Here is a 25,689-nt window from a genome sequence, read left to right on the forward strand (position 1 = left end):
GATCGGAACCTTGAACAAGTTCAACAGAACTTTGAACGTGTCACTTAATCTAGTCCTACTCTCAGCTGGTGTGGTGGCTTTAGTTTCTTCATTGAGCGGTAGCAGTGGGCTCTCACAGAGATCTCATTTGTAGCCCTGTTTTTACCTGATACTTTCATAAAAGTACAAACACATGAAGTGAGAGGTATATACACATGATTAAACTTTATTTAAAGCATGATTAACCTGAAGCAGGACGGAGTCATGACTTAAAACACCAAAGCAAGGCTTCTAGCTCAGGCTAGCTAGCGTTAGCATATTACCTTCAAAGTTGCAAAGAAAAGAAGAAAAGTAAAATGTGAAGCCTTTATCCAGTTTGTTACATGGTGTCATACTGGATGTCCGGACGACCCTCCGTATATCATTAACAGATACTTTAGGCAACTCCAGCAAACACCTTGTAAACTATATCTCTGCCATCATAACGGTCTACTGTCACTGTCTAATGTTTTTTTCCGGAATCCGGAAATGCCCAAGCTTCCTTACGCCAATGCGGAAGTGATGCGTGCATAGAGCCTATACCCCCAATCCAGCAGGTGGTGGTAATACACCATCCGGTTTACACTCCGACATAAAACCCAACTATGGAACGCTGTTTGGGTCTTTGCGTGTCAAAAAATGACAATTAATTTGCAAGCCAAGCGCCACCACTACGACCAGTAGCACTGTCAAAGCGATACAAAAAAAAGTCTGCAAACAAGCACACACTCACCGGCCACGATGTGTTAACAATAACGCGTTGGTAATATGGTATTATTTGTTCGACCGAATGGGAAAACGTCTGTGTGAGCATTTTAAGTAAGAGCAGGATCAAAAATGTTTGCAAATATATTTGATACAGATGTTATTAGAAACTTCCGGGGTAACTAGCTAGTTTTAGCGTGGGACCCACCAATGCAAGCAACCTGGAAACAATGACCAGTAGAAACTGCAGTCATTTTCAATATTCTTAGCAATGATTTAGGAATCCATGTGAGTAAGTATTAGCTAGGTAGCCACTTGTTGTTCTCATATGGAAATCGAACTTCAGTACATGACAATACCTAGTTAGCCAGCTACTTAACCCTGTTGCCCAAAGCTAACGTTATAAGCAGCCAGCTAGCTTCAGTGAGGCTTAACCGGACCGGGTTATGTGTTGTGAAGGTAGCCACAATAAGGATTAGCCACAATAGTGGAATTTGCGGTTCGCCTTTAAAAAGTCCCCCTTTGAGGTGACGCGAATGGTTACTATTGGTGGAATCATGCCATAATGTTAAACAAGGTTGGAATGTGGAGTAATGAAATGTGGTATCAGTCTACTCGGTGACACCCACAGAACACAACTGTGAAGAGTTTACGCAAATATTAGTATCGTAGCTCTTATTGCAGGACTTTGGCTGTGGGAAATCACCTCCCCAGTCAGCCTATTGTGCGTATTGACATTCATATTGCACCGTACAGCCTTACTTAAGGATTTGGGATGAATGAAATTGGGTATCAATCTACTCAGTACCCAAGTGCTTTTTTCCAAATGTCCTCGTCAGATTTATCAGACTCCAAAACATCCTCTGGAATACTGTTCAATACACATAGTAGGTTGACTGGTACAATAAATGTGGCTCAATGGTGTTCATAATTTGTGTCTTAGCGTGTCAAAAAAAGATAAACGTCAAATAAACTTGTTGACCAAACAGCACCTGAAGGTACAACCAAATATTTATAACTAACCCAAGATAGTTAATCTGTCGTTTTCAATGGGAGCAAATTAAGCATAGTGGGCAGAACAAGCAAGGAGGTGGGCAGCCAAGCACGAGCTAGCAAGATCCTATTGGCGCGTTCTAGCATGTACTTGCATATTTCCGTTAGGGAACGCCTTCTCTGTTTGCGCCTGTTGAATAACTCAATTCGCCCTTGCACTCCTTGTAAACAACGACATTTTCAGAAACTTTGGCAAAGCATCATGTCTACAAAACGTTGTGCATTCTGTTACTAACACATTCTAGTTTTGGGAGCAGAAACCTGTATTGAAATCGGGCTTTTCTTCGATTAGAAAATAAGCAGAAAGTCGGCCCAGTTCCATATTGCCACTGGGCTTCCTCCAATGTTACATATAAACCCAAATCATTGGCTCTCTCTCCTAACCATGTTTGGTGGGGAGTGGAAATTCCAACCGGATGCTTCAGATTTATACATCTGGTGAAACATCTGGCTCCTTGTTCTGTGGTACAACTACAATAACCACAACAACAAAACGTGGCAAATATTCAACTTGTTTGTTCCCCATGCCCCTTACACCCCTCAATGTGTGATTTGGTTGTAATTATCATATCTCACTTCAATCTCTCCTATAATACCAACTTTTATAGGCACTTGGAATACTTGTTTGAATATTTTCCAATCTTCACTAATCACACAGGACACAGAAAATGGTTTATGCACATCAGCATTTTAATTGGACAAAGCAAGAACACATTGGTTATTACAGTAGCAGAAACATTATCAAACCCCAGAGTATAACACTTTTCAAAACTAAAGGTCTGAAAATATCTGTAGGCACTGTCTAATCTTTAATGATATTGTGCCCGTTAAAATCAACACAATGGGTCTGGTCCCTCTGGTATTAATACATGTCCAAGGGGCGACAGTGCACATTTCTGATTCATTCAGGTTTTTCCATAAATAATACAGATCTTACTTCATAGAAAATGGCAGAAAACTCAAATTTATGCACAGAATTACTATTCAAAGTCAAAATTGTGTTCATTTTTACACTGCATAGCAATGCTTTCTTTTCCCTTCCTGGAAGTACATGTATCTCTGTGCCAGTTACTATGGATATGCATTTGATAATGCTACTACTAACAATGTTTAATTTCTTCAGTTATCAAAACAAAGACAAAGAAAGCAAAGCAAGCTCCCTTCGTGAACATTTGCATTTTCCTTTATACAGCTTGAAATCAAGGTAAGGTTATTTACAAATTAAGCAAATGTTTTGAGGCCATCCAAAAGAAACAAAGAGGAAAGGTGGAATGCAAAAAGAAACCTATTGGAAATCAAATTTGTAAAAATACAAGAGAATACTGTGCAATATTTGTCTGCCCTTACAGAAAGAAAGAAGTGGCATCTATCCCTGCAATTGGTTGAATTGAAAACAAAATGCGAGAAAAAAAGTTATCCATTTTATTACCTCAAACAAAAAAAGGTGAAGGTCCATTACTTTTTACATGATTCATTGCATCAAACTCTAAAATGGCTTATTAATCTTAAAAATTCACAAGCAATTTACTTTGACTGTTCAAGAGTCCTTATGAAAATGGGTTTGAGACACTCAAGTCCCTCCTTAAGTTATATTAATTTACAGTAAATTTAAAATGGTACCGCACTGGCCATGTACAGTCCGTCTAACACAAGGGCAGCATAATACCTGTGTGGTTTATTCCAGTCCTCCATGGCTCCCCTTAACCTCCCATGAAATCAGTTTCATGGGCTTTAGTAGAGGTCAACTTCCCTTTCAAATTCCATGTACCAACAAGTCTTAGTCTGCCACAAGTGGAGGGGATATACCACAGATCCCTGTGGTGCTCCAGTAGCCAGTAAAGAGTTGATCCCCCACCCAATCAGTGTGTGGGGTATCCTGTGGCTCCCATACTGGCCTGGTTTGCTAGCATACTCCCATTCAATCCCTGTGTAGCTTCCATAACCCCACCATTACTGAGGGCACTCACGCCTGTCCACCCAGCACTGGCCGGTAAGTGACTGCAAACAGGGGAAAGAGAGAAAAAAACGCCAGCAGGTTAGAGAAGAGGCGACAGGGGCAAGACCGGTTTCATCACAAATGGAACCCTATTCCCTTTATAGTGCACTACTTTTGTCCAGGGCCCATAGGGCTCTGGTAGAAAGTAGTGCACTATATAGGGAGCCATTTGGGACTCACCCAGAAAGCACACACACATACACCAAATAAACTGAGCAAGCACCAGCTGAGGAGAGGATGTGAGAGAACATGAGGGTCAGGGTGTCAGAGGATCAGCGCAAAACTAAGACAGCAGAGAATATGGTAGGGAAAGCGAGAAAGGGATTTCAGATTGAAAAGGGCAACAGGGCGAAGGATGGTATTTGTGGGAGTGTGGGCATGCAGACAGAGCATAGGCTCAGTGTATTAAATTAGTCATGATCGACTGTTGTGTATCTTCCCATAAAATAATATGTATGCATGTGTCTTGACTCCTCGTATCCCACCCAAAGCTGCTGAAATGTGTCAATGTTGCAGATAGCAGCTGAAGCGGGACTAGCTGCATTTAAATTTGGCCTTGGTGTTGAATTTCACAATTTTTCCCTGAATCCTGTAACACTGCAAATGAATAACAGAAATGTGACCGTTTCATGGCAAAACTCCATTCATGACTTTTTCCTGATAAAAAATCTTTAGCAACATCCATTATGCAACAAATACCTGCATGGAAAAGTTAACATTTGAACGGTCAGCACATCAGGTATTGGCGACAGTGACTGATGAGCTCAATGTAGTAAGAGTTAGAAGAACCTGTAGCTCAGGTTGAGATATATTTTAGGATTTAAACAGTCTCGGGACTCAGAACAGCCCTTGTCGGGAGTTGTCATACGATAATTCCCAGGTTCTCAGGCATTATTGCTTAACTATTTTTCTAGGTAGCCTACTATGTCCTCATAAGAATATTTTCAGACTCTGTGTGTCCAATAGACAAATTGGACATTTACATACAAGTTACTATGCAATTTCTATTTCCAAAACAGTAAGACTTAGGATTTCAGCTTTTCAGCAAATTATTCCAAGTTACTCCATTCTTTGGTTCGCTAAATTAGAGAAAAACAAGAACAAAAAAATAATTTTTCATAACTGCTGTGGTAAACTCATTACCAATGTTTCTCCTGTTATAAGAGCAGTTAAAACATGATTGTTGTCTTATGCAGCTGTCAAACCCATTCTATCAATTTAAAACAAGCAAATGACTAGCTTTATTTCAAATGTAACTTTAATCTACCAATACAAATTCATACAACATCCCATTTCAAGTAGCAATGTCCTTTAACTCTTCAGGAGAAAAAATCATATACAACAAATTTGGAGGGCAAATGAAAGTTTATAGAGTAAAAACAAAAGTGTGCATGAAGTAACAAAAGAGATGACATGGCACTTAAAAAAAGAAATAACGTGGATGCAACACGTGCACAATAAGATGTCCCTCTGCGCTGTGAAAAGCTTCCGAGGGAAGGGCAGCAGGTCCCTTTCTGTGTATTCAACAATCCCAGTTTCCTCACTGTCTAGGACAATGTACTTCATTGAGCGGACACTCACATCTAGGGACAAGTCCAATTAGACCCAGCATAGCAGCCATTTTGGAAGGCCAAAAAGGGCATTCATTAATGCTCTTTTTATTTCAAAAAAGGATAAAACTCAGATGGAAAAAAAGGATGAAAATGCTGTTATCTTGACCAATAAATCACAAATTAAATCTTCAATTATATATATTTTTAAATGCGTTTTTTGTCTATGTCCTCATAAGCTGGATATGGTGGCGAGGGTGAAGGTTGTAGGACATCTTTGGCTCCTTCCTTCCCCTGGCCAGAGCTGCAGGCGACTGGGCTGGAGCCTAACTGTCCTTGGGAAGCCCAGCCGAGGACACTCAGACATTCAGCTGCAGCCCTTGTTGCTGGAGGAGGGGAGGGGAGCCCTGCAGATGTCCTTGTGTACTTACTGAAAACCCTGCTGGTTCCAGGCCTGGGCCTGGCCGTAAACCCCATAGGTGGGTACCTGCCACCCGTTGGGGACGTACTGGCCAATCTGCTGGGCGTTGCCATACCACTGGGCATACTGGCCGTAGGGCTGGGCTGCAAAGCCCACTTTGTTCTGCTGCAGGGGAGAGAGGACAACAGTGTAAGAGTGTGTGTGCCTGTGCATGCATGCGTGTGTGGTGTGTGTAAGCTGTGTGTGTGTGTGTGTATATAAGCTGTGCCGATGAGGAGAAGCCTCTGGCTCTTGCTTCATACCTGGGGAACTTGCTGAACCTGCTGCATAGGGCTCATCATGTCCGGGGTCTCTTTACCCCAGTAACACTTCACCATATGTCCCTCTAACGAAGTCCCATTCACAGACACAATGGCATGGGCTGCTCCCTCGTGAGAGTTAAACCTGAAAAGAGGAGGAGTCAAAAGATAGGTACTGAGAAACATATGCAGAAATTTGTATTTCAATGATACCAAGTCTTTGTCAGAAGTTTAGTGATGTTTGATCTCATGGCATACCTCACAAAGGAATATCCTTTGTCTGGGAACACACGGATTTCCATGATTTGTCCAAAGGGGGAGAAGGTCTGTCTCATCAATTGTTCTAGAAAACAGGAGGGAGGCATGTCAAAGACCTGATTCTCTCTCACACACACACAATAGAAAGTGACAAGTTGAATGACAGACTACTAACCTGTTAGACCGGTGCTGACTCCTCCACAGTAAACAGTGCAGTTACTGGGGCTGGACTGGTTCACTACCTCATCAAAGGCCAGGTGCTTGGTGTTGGCTATTGGGAACAGGAGAATTAAAGTGAATATATACATTGCCATTCAACAAAATAAGAGGATCCTAGGGACTCCATTGACCACACAATGGAGTAAAACGTATGACATTTTCCTCTGAACTCAACCAGTGTGAGAAGATACAATTGAGAATATAGTTGTAAGATAAAAATCTAACATTCTTCTCAATGGCAAATGCGCTGGAAACCAATCCCCATCTTGCTTGGACTCACTTTCATAGGTGGTTTTAGGGGCTGGGGGTTTTCTAGTGGCCCAGTTGGTCCTGATCTGTCTGCCGCCTAGCCATTGGCCACCCATCTGCTGAATGGCATTCTCTGCATCCTGTGGGTAGCAACAGAGAAATTAATCATATGACCCATCTACACATCCAAATACCAAAGGATAATGTTGACTACATTTACAGGAACCCCTTCCGTTATGAGTTATGACTAATCCCCTCCCCCCCATGATTCCATCCATCTATAAACACTTACCCACTTGTTGAAGAAAGAGACAAAGCCATAGCCTTTAGATTTCCCTGTGGCAATATCTTTGACCACGCGAGCATCCCTTAGGAGAAACACACCATTCACTCAATAAGAAGGAGTAATGTGACCATGTAAAGAAACTACTGTCTGATATCACACCAATTACTATTTAGGATTTTTAAACTATCCAATGTAACCCTGTGATAGAGCAGATAGACGTGAATGTTTGTAAGGTACTTACGATATCCTCCCAAATGGGCCGAAGGCAGCTTTGACATCATCTGTGGTGATTTCGGGGCTGAGGTCTCCGACAAAGACATGGAAATGATCTGTTGCAAGGACAGGAGAGATGACAATTGTGACTCCTTGATGGATGCAGAACATTGAAGAAATCGAGAGATATGAGCAATTCCACAGTAACAGAATGATGCGGAAACTCTGATTTTTCACTTTAAAAATGTGTGTCAAACAAAAGACAATAAATCAAATTGTATTTGCCACATGCGCCGAATACAACAGGTGTAGACATTACAGTGAAATGCTTACTTACAAGCCCTTAACCAACAATGCAGTTAAGAAAATAAAATAAAAAGTGTTAAGTAAAAAATAAAATAATTTGCAGCAGTAAAATAAAATAACAGTAGGGAGGCTATATACAGGGGGTAACGGTACAGAGTCAATGTGCGGGGGCACCAGTTAGTCGAGAAAATTGAGGTAATATGTACATGTGGGTAGAGTTAAAGTGACTATGCATAAATAATAAACAGAGTAGCAGCAGCTTAAAAGAAGGGGATTGGGTGGGGTGGGGGGGCAATGCAAATTGTCCGGGTAGCCATAATAAGCTGTTCTGGAGTCTTACGGCTTGGGGGTAGAAGCCTTTTGGACCTAGACTTGGCGCTCCGGTACAGCTTGCCGTGCAGTAGCAGAGAGAACAGTCTATGACTTGGGTGGCTGGAGTCTGATAATTTTTAGGGCCTTCCTCTGACACCGCCTGGTATAGAGGTCCTGGATGGGAAGAAGCTTGGCCCCAGTGATGTACTGGGCCGTACGCACTACCCTCTGTAGTGCCTTGCGGTCGGAGGCCGAGCAGTTGCAATACCAGGCGGTGATGCAACCAGTCAAGATGCTCTCGATGGTGCAGCTGTATAACTTTTTGAGGATCTGAGGACCCATGCCAAATCTTTTCAGTCTCCTGAGGGGGAATAGGCTTTGTCGTGCCCTCTTCACGACTGTCTTGGTGTGTTTGGACCATGATAGTTTGTTGGTGATGTGGACACCAAGGAACTTGAAGCTCTCAACCTGTTCCACTACAGCGCCATAGATGAGAATGGGGGCGTGCTCAGTCCTCTTTTTTTTGTTCCTGTAGTCCACAATCATCTCCTTTGTCTTGATCACGTTGAGGGAAAGGGTGTTATCCTGGCACCACACGGCCAGGTCTCTGACCTCCTCCCTATAGGCTGTCTCATCGTTGTCGGTGATCAGGCCTACCACTGTTGTGTCGTCGGAAAACTTAATGATGGTGTTGGAGTCGTGCCTGGCCATGCAGTCATGGGTGAACAGGGAGCACAGGAGGGGACTGAGCACGCAACCCTGAGGGCCCCCGTGTTGAGGATCAGCGTGGCAGATGTGTTGTTACCTACCCTTACCACCTGGGGGCGGCCCATCAGGAAGTCCAGGATCCAGTTGCAGAGGGAGGTGTTTAATCCCTGGGTCCTTAGCTTAGTGATGAGCTTTGAGGGCAATGTGGTGTTGAACGCTGAGCTGTAGTCAATGAATAGCATTCTCACGTAGGTGTTCCTCTTGTCCAGGTGGGAAAGGGCAGTGTGGAGTGCAATAGAGATTACATCATATGTGGATCTGTTGGGGCGGTATGCAAATTGGAGTGGGTCTAGGGTTTCTGGGATAATAGTGTTGATGTGAGCCATGACCAGCTTTTCAAAGCACTTCATGGCTACAGACGTGAGTGCTACGGGTCGGTAGTCATTTAGGCAGGTTATCTTAGTGTCCTTGGGTACGGGGTCTATGGTGGTCTGCTTGAAACATGTTGGTATTACAGACTCAGTCAGGGACATGTTGAAAATATCAGTGAAGACACTTGCTCGAAGTACACATCCTGCTAATCGGTCTGTGAATGTGAATGTTGACCTGCTTAAAAGTCTTACTCACATCGGCTACGGACAGTGATCATATAGTCATCCGGAACAGCTGATGCTCTCATGCATGCTTCAGTGTTGCTTGCCTCGAAGCGAGCATAGAAGTGATTTAGCTCGTCTGGTAGGCTTGTGTCACTGGGAGGCTCGCGGCTGTGCTTCCCTTTGTAGTCTATAATAGTTTTCAAGCCCTGCCCTGCCACATTCTGCAATGATTGCAAAGTTAAACAAGCCATACAACTCTCTGATACTACTTTTAACAATGATCACAGAATTTTTTTCTAAAACACATTTACTTGAAGAACAGTTCAGATGCAAAGTTTGGTAACAGAATGACAAAACAAACAGCACAAATCGTAATTATCTTACCAAACTTTGCATCTGCACTGTTCTTCAAGTAAATGTGTTTTTGTAAAATGTTCAGTGGAAATTGTTAAAAGTAGTCCTTGTGCATAGAGTTGTATGGTTTGTTTAACTTTGCAATCATTGGTTTTTGTTTGACATATATTTTAAAGTGAAAAACCTGAGTCTCAGCGTCATTCTGTTTGAGTGGAGTTGCCCATATAGAGATATAGTTATCTCTCTATGGTGTGGAAGACCACATTCGCTGAGGAAACCTCACTACTTTTCTACGGAACTGACTGATAAGGTAGCTGGGCACTTACTGCTCGTGTCTTTTTTCTGACTGCTTGGCGTTGTGGCCCAGTTGACTTTAACCTCCTAGAGAGAGAGAGCAAGAGGAGAGAGAACAGGCCACATATGTTTATATAATTTAGATACAGTAGGCTATATTACTACCTCAGTTTCTGTGGTGCCGTCTGTGTGAAACAAATAAGCCACCTGACCAAACACACAATGTGAATCTCTGAATGCCGTGACGAGCAGAGAACAGAACATGGAACAACTGAGCACTCCATAAACAAGTGGACTATAAACTACTGAGTAAAAGGTCCAAGTAACAAAAGGACTAACAAACCAGTCACATTATCAACTTGTATTACTCCTCAAACGGTCCTTCATTACCTGTTGAGGATAAAATAATTTGCACTGAATATATATTTCTGCTGAGGTTAGGCCCTATGTATTGTGAAGCTGTGGGTCTGGAAAAGGTACAGAAATTGTTTTAGTTGGGGGTGGGTGAATAAAATAAGCAGACACTTGTTAAAAGGGTCTGTAGGCTGTTGCCAAGGACAATGTAATGCACAGCTACCAAGGATTACTTTGGATAAGGAAAGGGCCCATTTCCCTTCAAAATAAAGATTTAGGGGTTATTAGCATAGGGAGTGGTTTTGTAAAAGAAAACAGCGATGGTCAAGAACATATCTTTTAATCTCTAATATATATTAAATCAACCACTAAGACAGAATGCACTTGATGTCCATACAACAGAACTAACCTACTCCATATTTGGAGCAATAGGATCATAGATATTATACACGGACATGCCTGGTGGTCAGCATTGGAACCAACTGTGGTGGTTAGGCCTATATTTGGAATCAGATCCCACATCTATCAGTCTCATTTAATCTGGGGAATCAAAGTACTTACCTGTTGGACCGGGAGTCGGAATAAGCCACTCATTTTACAAAGCAAATCCATTCATAACTTTGCCATTTCAACTTTGGTAAGAAATTCGCTGCCTGACTCAGCTAATCCTCTCATAATTTTAGCCTACTGGTTGCTCAAACTTCTGCCACCACAACTCACCCATTCCAACTCAGCCTGTAGATACGATAGCTTACCTTACCCATAATTTTACGTCCATTCATGGCAGACAGCGAAGCAGCAGCATGCCTGTGTTCATAGAACTCCACAAAGCAATATGGGTCATTGCCTGCAGTCTGTAAGAGAACAACAAGAGTTACAATGAGTATGTTTACATGCACACTAATAACTCAATATTAAACTGATCATGGCAGTAGGCAGATTATGCAATAGTCATTTAAACACCTTGCTCTGCTTATCTTAAATCAGCCTAAGGTCAAAATCAAAGTAAGCCTCCCTCTTTAGAGCGAGTAAAGTGTGTTCGGAACAACTGAATGTATGAGTCTTAGAAGTTTTCACATACAAATATGCATCCCAAAAATAACATGGTTGCTGTGGTTGAACGTTTATTTGTGCCTAAAGGTTGCCTGATTTCAGACGTGTCCATGTAAACAGGATTATTAGGGAAATCGTTATTCTTGCAAAGCATGTAAACGTTTTAATCGAACTATTGTATTAATCCAATTATCCACAATAATTGCATTATTGTGTGCATGTAACCGCACTCATTGAATCCAAAGCATGCTCTGTCAACAACATTAGCCACATGTTCTCATTAGACAGGTACCATCACCATTGACAATAAAGAACTGTCGATGGATAACATCATACAAAATCTCTCTTGGGTCCAGGACCCGGGGATACTCACATCAAAAATCATTTTACAGCTCTTGCAGGGGCCGATCTGTGTGAAAACCTGTAGGATGAGGGGCTCAGTGACATCCCTGGACAGGTTCCCTACATACCTGGAGTAGAGGGAAAGACAAGCACATGTGACTAGGAAGTTTAGCTACTTCATCCAGGGAAGCAAAATGTTGGGTGCACTGCTGCACTTACTATTAGCTAAAACAGTAGACAGTTAAGTAATTTAGTTAGCTAACCTTATCTAACACTTGCGTGACGCATTTTTTTTAAAGCAACTTCTTGCCGTCCCAAAAAAACTGACTGTCGTTGACGTGGCTATCATCCCCAGTAGCCGGTAGAAAGGCATGCATTGCATGACGCTTGGAGTTGGGCCTCGCGGCGTTCCTTGCTTGTTGGAATATGGGGATGTTATTTGAATGTTTAGCCAGCTAGCTATCATATTAAACTCAATAAGTCCATAACATACTTTTAGTTACCGATCAAATGTAATCCTGGGCAAATTGGCTAACTTCAGGGCCCAAATGAGTGACACGTCTGTCTCTGCATAATTGCCACACCAACGTTAGCTAGCTGAAAGTTAGCCAATGTTTGTTGCTTTGACAAGACAGGCGGTAAATGTAACAGTAGCTAGCTTAATATCTACCTAGTTTGAATTTCTGCAATGTACATGTGAACCAAAACGATATCATGTAACTAGCTAGTAGTTAGCTGGTTAGAACGATATATACCTAGCTAAAGTATTGAGACGTTAACTAACTATAGGCGGTTAGCTAACTATAGCTAGTTTTCGTTTCGGCGAAAGTGAACGAGCAACTAGCTAACAGTAGCTAGTTAGCCAACTATGTGTTCTGACAAGGCTCGAGCCATGGACTGGCTTGATTGATTTACACCAACTTTCTGCTTCAATAGTGACAGACAACAAGACATGAGTACATGGACGTTTTTAAATGCTGGAACATACTTTATTATAGTCACATTTAAAGTAGCTAGCTACTGAACTGATTTGGCTAGCTAGCCCGCGTTAGTTACTTACAGGGTTTTGGGCTGTTCGTCGTCCATCATCATCATGTTTTCGTAGGTCGCGCCCTGCGTGAGTAATCCGTGTATGGTATGTTGAGGGATACACACGCACTTTCTAAATATGTGACTTTCTGATAATGTTCATGTAGACTTACAGAAGTTGTTATAAAAAGGGGCACAAATCACCTGTCGCTGACTGTGCAAACCAGCCGTCATTAGCTTGTATGAACAATGGATGCACAACCGAATGGAAGATGGCGGAAAATCAAAGCGGATGTCCACGGTCGCATGCGCAATGAATGGACCAAATAATTTGGTACACACTTCAGCGGCAGGCGTCAGTAAAAGCACTATTTCGAAACCATATCTGCTTGTAATCTTGAGTTTTATAATGACGACCTTTTAAGTGACATGACAAGACACTGGTGAGGAACAAAAAATAAAACACATCTGGGAAACTCACGTGACTGATCACAGCCGGCAACATTGTAGCTAACGTTAGCATCAGAGATTATGGTTGACATTTTTCCAGATTTACATTTTAGTCATTTAGCAGACGCTCTTATCCAGAGCGATTTACAGTTAGTGAGTACATACATTTTCATACTGGTCCCCCGTGGGAATCGAACCCACAACCCTGGCGTTGCAAACGCCATGCCCTACCAACTGAGCTACACCGCAATAGTTCTACAATAATAATTTGGTGGGTGCTTATATTTGTCTTATTTCACATACATATACAAGTGTGAATTGGAAATGTGTTTTTTGCATATCCAAACTCCTCTTGAGACACCCTTGGAGAGTGGGGCCAGGGTGGGTTAAATTGGACCTTTAGAAATCTCTGGTTCGCGCTCATGCGAGATGAAAGCAACCACATAGATGATGGTGGATATATTACTCAATACATATTTTTGTTTCTTCACAATACTTTTTGATTTGGAATTTGGCGAGAACAAAGAAATCATCAAAAACGATGCGCCGCCCGGGAATCGAACCCGGGTCGAAAGAATGGGAATCTTCCATGATACCATTACACCAGCGGCGCTAATGACATGAAAGAGAAATACAGTGATAATACTGATAAAATACAAGATATGATTTTAGTAATTCAATTATTTATTACACATGTCTTCGTTTTTTATTCATTATAAAAACGTTGTAGAAAAAACGAATAGGAACGAATAGGCCTATTTATCAGATTAAATAGGCCTTTGTTTTAGATTAAATAGGCATATGCTTCAGATTAAATATATAGGCTGGCTAGCCCAGATTAAATAAGAATAGATACCTGAGACCACAAAAAGATAGATACCACAACTAACGTTAGGATGTCAGTAGTTGTTACACAAATTATTATTATAATCGACAAGATTAGATTCCATATCGGGGTAACTCCAACATTTTGATTTCAACATATTATCATACTTTTTTTGCATTTAAATTCAAGTGTCATAGTCTTCAATTTTATTTGCTTTTGATGTATTCAGAAACCATGCAGCTCTCATGGATTTCTTCTAAGGTCATGTAGTTGTTGGATGCAGCTTTCTCTGTATGGCATTTCATATTCTCTGTCTTCTTCTCAGGCAGGATGAATGTATCCTTACTGCAGATATGAAGGGCAATATATGATTAAAACGACATTTATACAGCAAGGTGTATTATATTGTAGTAGCCTGGCTGACGCGCAACCCACGTGACTACACCGCGCGCTAGAGCTGGTGTCAACCAGACTAGTATTATAGCACAAAGTACGAGCAAACATGGTTAGAGATTTGTCTCATGATGCAATTCAGTGGGAGCCAATAAAGACAGTAGATAATTGCTAGGCGCCCATGCAATGCAGGTAGGTTAACATGGGCACTACTCATACATTGAGTCGAAAGGAGTACCACAAAACTAGAATGAGTTCTATTCTAGTTCTATTCATTCTAGTAATATGAGGAGGACATTGTATCAGTGTTCTGAGCAAGGTTCTCTCACCTAATGAAGGTGGGCTCTGGCTTCAATCGCCTGGCTGTATAGATGCTGAATATCACTCCAGGGACCAGGAATGCACAACACCATCCCAGACACAGCCAGAATGCATTCTTCATGCAGAGAGAGACAAAAACATAGAGATGAAGAGAGACAGACAGACAGAGACGAGTAACATGCTCAGATGGATTGGAAGAGAAAGAGAAAAAGAAAGGAAGGGGGAGGGAGGGAGAGATCAGATGACATCTTGTATGTTTGGGATATTGCAATAGGGAAAACGCTCACCAATGGATCAATCACATTGAGACAGACTGCTGTATACACATTGTCCAGTGACACAGCAAGCCAACGGCAATCCAGGACCTTATATAAGATCTGTAAATGGGAAAATACAGTGTCAAATATCGAGTACGTCTAGTCTATTGTTCTCCATAGAGACTAATGTGCATAGAACAATTATATAATATATGCTGATGTTTTGTGTCCTTTATGTAGGCTACTGTACGTGTGTACATTGACAGCTGTTGTATGGCGATGAAAGAAGCTATGATAACCAATCCATCAAAGCAATATGTTTCTTGTCATGTCACTTACTCAATGTACCCTCTTTAAAACCAAACACATGGGATGTCCTCACGTCTATTGACACCCTACCAGCATGACATTATGGAGAACATTCCACTGTTTCAAGAATCATGGCATAGGAACAACTGTCCTTTTCACCTTACTATTGCACACACTTTGGGGAGAGATTATTGGATAACGGTATCCGAATGTAATGCTCAGAGGCAGCAACATGGTGTCTGGCAGTGAAATTCTTTCTGTATGACGTGTTGTGCTAGTAATAACTGCACAGTCCTGTACATCAACACCATCACAATGATGTACATTTAGAAAACATGATTATAGTAAAACAGTGACATGAGCAATTACCTACCCAAAGTACCCATTCTGGTTTACACAGAGTGAGAACTGCAGTGTGACAGTGTTGCTAAGGGCTATTATTATCTCTGTGTAATTCTATGGCATATTAGTACAGTACTTACTGCATGACGGACCCAATCTAGGTACCGAAGCAGGGATTGTGCTCCTTTCTCCATGGTACAGTGAGACACCTGCCATAGAAAAAACCCACCTCAGTCTAGAACCATTATAACTATGACCCCTGAAAAAGTTTTGGCAGTGTCATTCATCATAACTTCTAAGAGCAGCTCTACATTTAGCTCTGGTCCAGGGTGTTATGTGTGGTAACATGCCGCACATAACGCCCTAGAGCTACTCTACGTTCAACTCTCCTCTATACAATTCATTATAATGTAGTCCTTGACCAAGTGCATAATGAATCATGGAAAATAATGTAATTTGGTCTTACATTTCCCACAATGTAAGGAACCTGGTTGTAGAGTGCCACTTCTGTCTGGGTCAAACTTTCCAGAGTTTTGTCTATATTAGCCTAGTGTGAGGAAAATGAGTTGTTAAGGGATGGATCACCACACTCAAATAATCACATTAACACACACACACAACTCAGTGGTTATTTTATCTCAAAGGGATCATCTTCAGACAGTGACAGTACTCTACCTTGTAGACTGTGCTGATAATCTTCAAAGCACTCACACTTTGGCTCATCTTTGCCTAAGTAGTGAAAAGATGAACATTTTAGGCAATAAAATACTTTGCAATGTATGGACTGAGCGAGTCTAAATAATAATTTGTCCTGGAAAAAAATCTACTTAGAGCTACAATTTCTACATGCTTATTTTGTTGTGGAACATTGATGCATATAAAAGTTTGTGTTTGGGATGAAAATAAATGTCAAAATAAAACTCACTGCATTTGTCTGCTGTTGCTTAACGATGGTGCTCAGATGCCTGGTTGTTTCGGCCTCTTTTTTCAAATCTTCCTTAATTCCAGCATTTGCCTGATGTGAAGAAAATAAACATGAATTGCAACTTACATGGTCCATTGTGCTATGGGGTTTCTTTTTTACCTAAACCAAGAGAGACTTACAGGAAGTTCTGCCTTCTTATCCAGTTCATCGGCAAATACTCCAAGGTCTGTCTTCACAACTGGTGTGCTTAGCTACAGAGACAATAAATTGATAAATGGACAACATAAATATGCAGCTTTCTGACATGCACACACACACACACATATATACACACACACACACACACACAATTTGCTACTCCTGTGTATACCAGCAGTAATAGCTCATCGTAGTTGATGCTGTCTATCCCACACTGTTTGAAGCTCAGCAGGGCCTGTCTGCCATTGTCAGGTAGCAGTTTCAAGCCATCCAGGCTGACTGACAGATTCTGAGCAGTCTCATTGAATCCATCCAAGTACTACAACAAATGAGAGGAGAAACACCCACCCAGGCACATATTAAATAACTGGCACAGACAGTATCATTTATTTTATGCCATTGGAAAATGTAAATATACTGTAATCAAAGGTACAGAAGTAACAGTACCTTAGACACACAGGGTGATTTTTGAAAGAACAGAAAACAAATGAAATATGACAAGATGGCATATTGAGAAACACCTTGCTGGCATTGAGGAAGTCCTCCAGATCAAAGAGCTGCTCCATGTGCATGCTTTGGAACAATGACTGTCCTCTCTTACAGCCACTGAAACAAAGAGCACAGACAGAGGTGTGTATGAGTAAACCCAGAAACAGAGTGTACAAAAGCTGTAATCTAGTTTAACGGTCTGAGACACTGTGATTGTGACTGAGCATCATTGTGGAATGTGTGGGGCAGTAACACATACAAGGACAGATGATCTTAGAGCAGCAATTGAGAGCTCACTGGTATATTGCTGAGGTGCTGGGCTGAATTTGGTGGGTCTCTTTGATATTGGGGCTTTGACTGGTGTTGAGGCTTTGACTGGTGTTGAAGCTTTGACTGGTGTTGTTTAGGCTGCTGAAAAGATAATTCTGCTGGTCTAAGAACTGTGATAGAAACGACAGCGGGGGAGAGAATCATTTGAATGAGTTGTGTTGTGCATGTATTCATTTACTTATGTTTATAAGTATACGTTTTTTTACAATAGCTGTGTACACACAGATTATTCCCTATGCACATATATTTCCCATTAGCTCCATAGGGGCCCTCACTGACCCCAAAGATCTGTCCATTGGTCCAGCTCTGGCAGCCCAGGGTGTGGGCATTCCCCCCGAAAAACAACATAACACAGACCAGGAGGATGAAGAGCCAGGAGAACATGAAGGTCACCACCACAGCTCTGTGGAATGATGACAGAAAACAACATCATTAAAGAAAAACACAATCAATACCGTCAGGAGAAAACAGGTCCATGTCAGAAGAGGACAGGACTGGATCTGTAACCTGTGAGAAGATGCAGGTATTCTTAAAGCCTCTCAGATAAGGAAAGCTTATCTAGGATCAGTTTTTCCTTTAACACCACAATGAATACGATTACATGGACAGGGTGGACTTCACTTGATCCTGCATCAGCACTCCTGCTCTTTGGCGTTTTATTAATATGGGCCATGATATTCTAAATCAGGTATACTTCACTTACGCTCTGAACAGGCCAATTGCTGTGTGTTCCAGTCGAGCATCTGGGTATGTGGAGTAAATCGTAGGGTAGAAGAGCACAGGGAGTCCCAGAGAGAGAGCAGCAACCATCAGAACCACTATGACCAGCATCACCATGCAGAGTGTCAATGACACTGCCCACCTGAAGAGGGTGCCAGAGAGCACACTGGCATCAATCCACATCAATGTCTTTCAGCAAAAAGTATTTAAACATGTCATTATTTTATAAATGATGAAAAATATGTGTGACCCTATAGGGGAAGACAAGGGGGACATATGCATACATAAGTCTCTGGGTAAACACTATCAAAATTGTTTTTGTATGTCTTGAGATACTGTAAGTGACAGAGATAATCAAAATACCTTATCAGTCACATGGAAAAGAGTTTACAATACACTGATATATGCCTAAGCTACTGACTGCTAAGGGAACCATGCCTGTAATGAGGTTAGACAGGTGCATTGGGCTTCTGTATCTGTATGGCATGACACCTTAGCATTAAAGGTCCAATGTAGTTTTTATTCTTCTCAATATCAAATCATTTTAGGTAACAATTAAGTACCTTACTGTGATTGTTTTCAATTAAAATGGTCAAAAAGAAACAAAAATAGCTCCTTCTTAGCAAAAAGCTATTTCGCTAGCAAGACATTTGCTAGGACTGTCTGGGAGTGGTCTAAGTGAAGGCCCTAATTGGAGGAGCCGAATGGGAAGAGCCTAATGGGAGGGATATGTAACCTGAAAACTAGCTGTTATTGGCAGAGAGGTCTTTGTTATTTGTCTATTCACTTCCTACTGCTTGGTGATGTTGCTAGGCAGTCCAAAACCCCACCCATGCAAAACAAGTTTACATTTCAGGTGGTCTTTTCAAACAGCTCTTACACTAAAATGACATTACCATAATTTTCACAATTTCACAGATTATTCCAACCTCATAGTGTCGATAAAGTCAAATTGTATTTGACTGCACTTGGCCTTTAACAAGTGACTAATCTCGGTTAACCCAGAACTAAAGTATTGCGTAATTGGTCAGATGCTCGATTAAATTGTGGGTCCATACGGAGCGATAGAACGAGGATCGGAACCGGAATGAAGAGCTCCACCCTTTCTCTTTGCAAGTTACGGACAAGTCTATGGGCCAAATGTCCCTTACCCTTCAGAAATTTGAAAGATTCTAACACCACAACGTGATTTGTCTGAATAACCAGTTACAAAAAACCTAAGCACTGGAACTAATGCTGCTGATCTCTGGTGATAAATATTCCATGATAGTCATAGGCTGTGTCACAAATGGCACCTTATCCCCTACATAGTGCAATACTTTTGACCAGAGCCCTATCCCTGTGGGCCCTGGTCAAAAGTAGTGCACTATATAGGAAATAGGGTGCCATTTGGGAGGGTACCAGTTGGGACTCATCAATAATGTTACCTGACAAAGTCGTAGTAATCTACTGGCTCTGCAAAGCGTCTCACGGTGGTTTTACAGTCAGACACAGCTTCAGTGAGAGACTCCAGCGAGGGGAACCTATGGCTGGTGTTCAGCAACTCCTCTTGGGTTTCATTCAGCTCAGACATGAGAGCTACGTCAACCAGGCACAGAGGACAGGGGGTTTAATAAATAGAGTAATGACAAGGAGAGAAGGAGAGAGAGAGAGAGAGAGAGAAAGAGAGAGCGAGACAGAGAGAGAGACAAAGAGAGATTCTTCACATAGCACATTCTAATATACACTACATTACCAAAAGTATGTGAACACCTGCTCGTGAACATCTCATTCCAAAATCATGGGCATTAATTTGGAGTTGGTTCCCCCTTTGGTTCTATAACACCCTCCACTCTTCAGGGAAGGCTTTCCACTAGATGTTGGAACATTGCTTCCATTCAGCCACAAGAGCATTAGTGAGGTCGGGCACTGATGTTGGGCGATTAGGCTCAGCTTGCAGTCAGCGTTCCTATTAATCCCAAAGGTGTTCGATGGGGTTGAGGTTAGGGCTCTGTGCAGGCCAGTCCAGTTCTACGACACCAATCTTGACAAACCATTTCTGTATGGACCTCACTTTGTGCACAGGGGCATTGTCATCCTTCCCCAAACTGTTGCCAAGTTGGAAGCACAGAATCATCTAGAATGTCATTGTATGCTGTAACGTTAAGATTTTCCTTCACTGGAACTAACGGGCCTAGGCCGAACCATGAAAAACAGCCCCAGACCATTATACCTCCTCCACCAAACTTTACAGTTGGCACCATGCATTGGGGCAGTAGCATTCTCCTGGCATCCGCCAAACCCAGTTTCGTCCGTTGGACTGCCAGATGGTGAAGCGTGATTCATCACTCCAGAGAACGCGTTTCCACTGCTCCAGAGTTCAATGGTGGCGAGCTTTACACTACTCCAGCCGACGCTTGGCATTGCGCATGGTGATCTTAGGCTTGTGTGCGGCTGCTCGGCCATGGAAACCCATTTCATGAAGCTACCAATGAACAGTTCTTGTGCTGACGTTGCTTCCAGAGGCAGTTTGGAACTCGGTAGTGAGTGTTGCAACCGAGGACAGACGATTTTTAAGCACTACGCACTTCAGCATTCGGCGATCCTGTTCTGTGAGCTTGTGTGGCCTACCACTTTGCGGCTGAGCCGTTGTTGCTCCTAGACGTTTCCACTTCACAATACCGGGGCAGCTCTAGCAGGGCAGACATTTTACAAACTGACTTGTTGGAAAGGTGGCATCCTATGACGGTGCCACGTTCAAAGTCATTGAGCTCTTCAGTAAGGCCATTCTACTGTCAATGTTTGTCTATGGAGATTGCATGGCAGCATGCTCGATTTTATACACCTGTCAGCAACGGGTGCAGCTGAAATAGCCATATCCACTAATTTGAAGGGGTGTCCACATACTTGTGTATATATAGTGTATCTACTACTGTTCATTGGATTTTGTTACACTGTTTATTTATACACCGGATTCTCGACAGAGAGGTCATTGTTAATTGGTTTTAATAAATTGCACATTCATGCCTTGCAGCCATTTACTTGGTCATTGAAAATGTATGCACTCACTAACTGTAAGTCGCTCTGGATAAGAGCGTCTGCTAAATGACTAAAATGTAAATGTAAATTAGACATAATTAAATATAGCAAATAATGATGAAGAACAAGAAGGCCGTCTTCAAATTCACCTGCTATTGTGGGAGCCACTTGCTCTGAGCACTTTTGTGGAATGGCACAGAAGGTTAGGTTCCCCTAGAAGACAGCCGATAAACATTATTTCAGTTTGATTTCATCCAGTCCAATGCAACAACATATCAAGAATAGTTTTGCCAACATTTCCATTCTGATTTTCGTTAAATGAATCCTGTTTGTATGCTCACCTGTTCAACGAGGCCTGCGAGGCTGGATGCAGGTGGCATATCATTCAGCTTGTCATCCACACTGGGGATCTACAATGACAAACACAAATAGACACTGTAACATTATTCAACATCAGACATATTATACAACATACACTGGGAAAATGTAATTTTAAAAAATCAATCTCCATCATATCCTTGGTTTTGACAGACAAGAAAACGACATTGGAGAAAGACACGTTGGATGCCCTGTTCAAATGGGCCCTGTTCAAAAAGTACTACACTAAATATGGAAAAGGGTACAATTTTTCATACCAGGTAGTAGTTAGCAACAGTAGTCAGGTTGCTAGGGTCGGGGAAGTCACAGGTGGGGCATTTCCCCAGACTCTCCACTCGGCTCTGTAGTCCCTGGATGCCATTCTGTAGGATTGTGTGATTGGCCTGCAGGTCTGTCCTGGTCGTCTGATACAGCTGCAGGTTCTCAATGGTTCCAATAGCATCTGTGGCCATACAGAGAGACACACAGGCCCATGGGGAAGGAAATGAAAGTCACTGAGTTTCAGTCATATCCTGTACTTGAATAAAACATTAGAAACAATGTCTGATTAAGTACTGGGTGGCAGATACTGAGTTTGACTGGTGGCCATGGCCTGTTTGTCACGCCCTGGCCGTGAGAGGCTGGTTGTCTTTAGTTGGTTTGGTCAGGGCGTGAGGATCTATGTTAGAATTTCTATGTTTAGGATCTAGATGTGTTGTTTCTATGTTTGGCCGGGTGTGATTCCCAATCAGAGACAGCTGCCTACCTTAGTTGTGGGATCTTGTTCTGTGTTAGGCTTGTATGTGTATAGCCTGAGGACCTCATGTTACGGTGTTTCTTGTTTTTATGTTTATTGAGTTAAATAAACATGTACGCTTTTCATGCTGCACCTTGGTCTGACCCATCTCTCAACGATCGTGACACTGTTTTCATAAAGTGTCTCAGAGGAGATCTAGGATCAGTTTCCCCCTCTTATTCATTGTGATCTAAAAGGAAAAACTGATCCTAGATCAGCATTCCTACTCAAAGGCGCTTTATGAAAACAGACCCTGGTTTTTGTGTCTATTGAGAAGACATGACACAGGACGTTGTTTTGTGTATGTAATCGGATATCTTCGCTGGATGAGAGACAATTAATAACCTTGTCTAATTGTGATCATAATTTAGTAGCTAAAGTATCCCAGAGTCAAGTCAATGGCACTCCCTGGAATTTACTAACTCATCATTACAATACATCGAACAGGTTTACATTTTAACTGAATTTACCAATCATATCTGTCACAATAGTACGTCAGGCGTAAGACAATGCATTTCAGCAAAATATTTGGCATGTGAATATGATATGTGTGTGTGTATGTCTGTGTGTGTATACTTTCTTACAGGAATAAAATGGTGAAAAGAACAAGACAAGCTGCCACCCCAATGTCCTGATGGTATAGTGATGATGACTGAGTGTTGTTCACCTGGAAATGCCTCAGAGCAAGAACTTCAAAAGCAGGTAAAGTACAGGTTTACCTGCTCCCGTAGGCAGCATTTTGTCACTCTATCTGACAAAAGACAATAGGTGTATTGTAGAGAACCAAAGAAACTATGCAGAAACACACCTTTGATGGAGGCAGATAAGTCTGTGAGAGCTTTGTCGACATCAGTGTTGAAAAAGGAGATGATTGTTGCACCAATGATGTCATCAGCATCTGTAAGTACAGATTGTCCACATACTTACATTTTTTGAAAGATAGGCTTCATTTTATTTCAAAAACAGATCAAGTAAGACCCCTACATCAACTAACTACACCATATGAACTTTATTTACCATCTATTTCCTTTGAGATTTCTGCTTTGGGAATTGAGAACTGTTCCATAATGACCTCAATTTTCTGTACAGAAAAGAGTAAGCAAAGAGAGTGCATTAGGGCTACAACTGTATATTTCCGAAATGCTAATTCCCAGAATAAACCAACTATCAAAAAACTAATTCCTGGAAGTTGGAGTGTTATGATGTGTTATGGTGGCCGGCCAGACCTGTGGAATTGAAGTTAGAGAGTCTTCCATGATCCTGGCGCTGGTCTCTACATGATAGAGGCCTAGGTGCATGTTCTCACTGACTCTGCTGTTCACGGTGAAAGCCAGGATCACCCCTGTCCTAAACACACATACAAAGGAAGAAATCACACCTCACACAATATCCACCTATACACAGTCATACAGTGTAATTATATAATTTCAGCATGACATGAATATGTTTGGGTATGTGCGTGTGTATACTTTCTTACAGGAGTAAAATGGTGACAAGAACTAGGCAAGCTGCCACACCGATGTCCTGATGGTAGAGTGATGATAATGTTGACGACTGGGTATCGCTCACCTCTACCTTCTTGCTATGGAAATGCCTCCAAGCAAGAACTCCACCAGCAACTGGCATCAGGAGCAGGTAAAGTCCAGCCAAGAGCATGCACACTAAGTATCCAGCCTCATACCGAACCAGCTGTTGAGAGGAATGAGGGGAGTTTTGCGGAACAAAACCACCAAGATTACATCATAAGCAACGAACATTTCAAAAAGCAAATACTTCATAATGTTCATAATGGTGTTATCAATTGGCGAAAATCTGATTGAGATAATGATCCCTTAGAGTAAGAGGAGACAGGTTCACCAGCAGGTAGCCTAGCGGTTAAGAGGTCGGGCCAGTAACCGAAAGGTTGCTGGTTCAAATCCCAGAGCTCTCTAGGTGAAAAGGCTGACGATGTGCCCTTGAGCAAGGCACTTAACCCTAATTGCTCCTGTAAGTTGCTCTGGATAAGAATGTCTGCAAAATAATAAAAGTAACAACAACAAAAAAAAACATGCATCGCAGACAAACCACTTCTTTAACCTGTAATGTTACCAGTGTGGGACAGAGGTTATGAAATGATCTGTTGAGCTGATATGATTGTAAAGGTATAGCAGACCATTCTTGTCCATGTAGGTATAATAAGGTATATGTCTGAAACAGGAAGACAGAAGAAAGGTCAGGGAACACCATTGAGACAGACCATAGGAAACACAAGCACAAACCTGTGGAATATCTAGTTGTTCAGTCTTTAAAGCTGTAAATATATCTGAAAATAGAAATCATACAGGTGTCATTGTTTGTTGTTGTACTAAGCCAAGAGAAAGTGGTAGTTTATAGGACATCTAGACATTGTTATATTGATTCTGTGTCACAATAATTGTTTACTTCTGTCTTCTAAGTAGTATAATTTCATGGTCAATAAAGGGAAGTAGCAGATGTTAACATCATATTAATTTTCAGTAGGTAGGACAGCTATTAGCTATTAAGTCACTCACAGTGAAACGAACTCACAGTGTGTTTTAAGAATTTGGGCTATCAAAAGGTTGCCCCAATTCCCTGTGCAAGATAGTGTAAAATTAAAACTCATCAATGTTGCTTGCTTACCTTCTGGGAAAGGATTTGGCTGTACTGCCTCAATGAAAAGCTTGGCAAAGTTATACAGGGGCTTCAGGCAACCACCATCGCTCTCCACCTGCCAAGTCGGAGTTTGGGTCAAGGGGATAAAAGGTTGTGTGTCACTGCTGCTGCTGAGGCAGTGGTGAGTGCAGTCTGCAGCACCCAGTTGGAACATGAACATCCACAGCCAACCGCCATGAGAGCGTCTCGGCCCCATGGTTCATCACACATTTGATGTCCTGCTGAGAGTCACAGATTCACAAACATATGATGAACATAATAATGATGATGACAGTGACAATGTGTTTGAATGATTATGATGATAGTAGTAGTAGTAGTAGTAGTTTTTGTTCAGATCAGGATTATGTTTTTAATCAGTTATTGTAATTATTCTAAGCTTTAGTGTTTGTATAGTGGTGCAGCAGTACACAAATCCGTTGACATACCAAGACCAAAAAATTGCAAGCTTAATTTAGCTTAATAGAATTACCTAACGAAAAGTCCCTTATTATCAGTCAATTGGCATAACTTAAATCTAACATTACCTTTATTTGAATGAAGAGAGAGATTCCTCCATAAACATGGAAACAATGCGTCCTCTAAGTTTCTCTGAGTGATTGTGTTTGATGGGCTTGGCACTAAAAAAGCATACCTTCGGTAGGAGGGGATTAAGAACCAGTTATACAGGTGT

At 41.7% G+C, this 25,689-nt stretch overlaps 2 protein-coding genes across 3 annotated transcripts; both read right to left on the reverse strand.

Annotated features, from left to right (window-relative positions):
- Window positions 1–2,445: 2,445 nt before the first annotated feature.
- Window positions 2,446–12,874, reverse strand: LOC311144463 (cytotoxic granule associated RNA binding protein TIA1-like). Of its 2 annotated transcripts, none has more exons than XM_084180488.1 (12): window positions 12,647–12,874; window positions 11,618–11,714; window positions 10,947–11,045; window positions 9,870–9,924; window positions 7,296–7,383; window positions 7,061–7,136; window positions 6,800–6,908; window positions 6,476–6,571; window positions 6,301–6,385; window positions 6,046–6,187; window positions 5,754–5,908; window positions 2,446–3,774 (listed from the first exon to the last, which is right to left on the reverse strand). In XM_084180488.1, exons 1-12 carry the CDS (start codon window positions 12,679–12,681, stop codon window positions 3,636–3,638), a joined length of 1,176 nt encoding a protein of 391 aa, XP_084036614.1. In that variant the 5' UTR covers window positions 12,682–12,874; the 3' UTR covers window positions 2,446–3,635. The 2 variants fall into 2 exon arrangements, with proteins under 2 accessions (XP_084036614.1, XP_084036615.1); XM_084180489.1 differs by having other exon boundaries at window positions 2,446–4,851; window positions 12,647–12,777.
- Window positions 12,875–13,735: 861 nt separating this feature from the next.
- On the reverse strand, window positions 13,736–25,215 carry LOC311144196 (prominin-2-like; the record flags this gene model as incomplete). The annotated part of the gene is made up of 23 exons (XM_084180203.1): window positions 13,736–14,236; window positions 14,614–14,720; window positions 14,893–14,982; window positions 15,654–15,722; window positions 15,980–16,060; window positions 16,189–16,242; window positions 16,439–16,528; window positions 16,618–16,689; window positions 16,809–16,955; window positions 17,158–17,242; window positions 17,423–17,565; window positions 17,735–17,858; window positions 18,159–18,317; window positions 19,603–19,753; window positions 21,343–21,406; window positions 21,535–21,603; window positions 21,829–22,013; window positions 23,155–23,244; window positions 23,364–23,427; window positions 23,573–23,693; window positions 23,824–24,035; window positions 24,605–24,648; window positions 24,987–25,215. The coding sequence occupies 23 exons, from the start codon at window positions 25,213–25,215 to the stop codon at window positions 14,098–14,100; spliced, it is 2,589 nt and encodes an 862-aa protein (XP_084036329.1). The 3' UTR covers window positions 13,736–14,097.
- Between the last annotated feature and the right edge of the window lie 474 nt (window positions 25,216–25,689).

Source organism: Coregonus lavaretus (assembly GCF_964263955.1).
Source record: "Coregonus lavaretus genome assembly, chromosome: 17".
NCBI lineage: Eukaryota > Metazoa > Chordata > Actinopteri > Salmoniformes > Salmonidae > Coregonus > Coregonus lavaretus.

Excerpts from the sequence above, each read along its gene's own strand:
- LOC311144463 (XM_084180488.1), bottom strand. The coding sequence starts at position 12,681 with ATGATGATGATGGACGACGAACAGCCCAAAACCCT. Across the intron at positions 11,046-11,617 it reads GCTGTAAAATGATTTTTGAT|ACTGCAGGCAATGACCCATA; the intron begins GTGAGTATCCCC and ends GTTCTCTTACAG. Across the intron at positions 7,137-7,295 it reads GGCCCATTTGGGAGGATATC|GGATGCTCGCGTGGTCAAAG; the intron begins GTAAGTACCTTA and ends GTTTCTCCTAAG.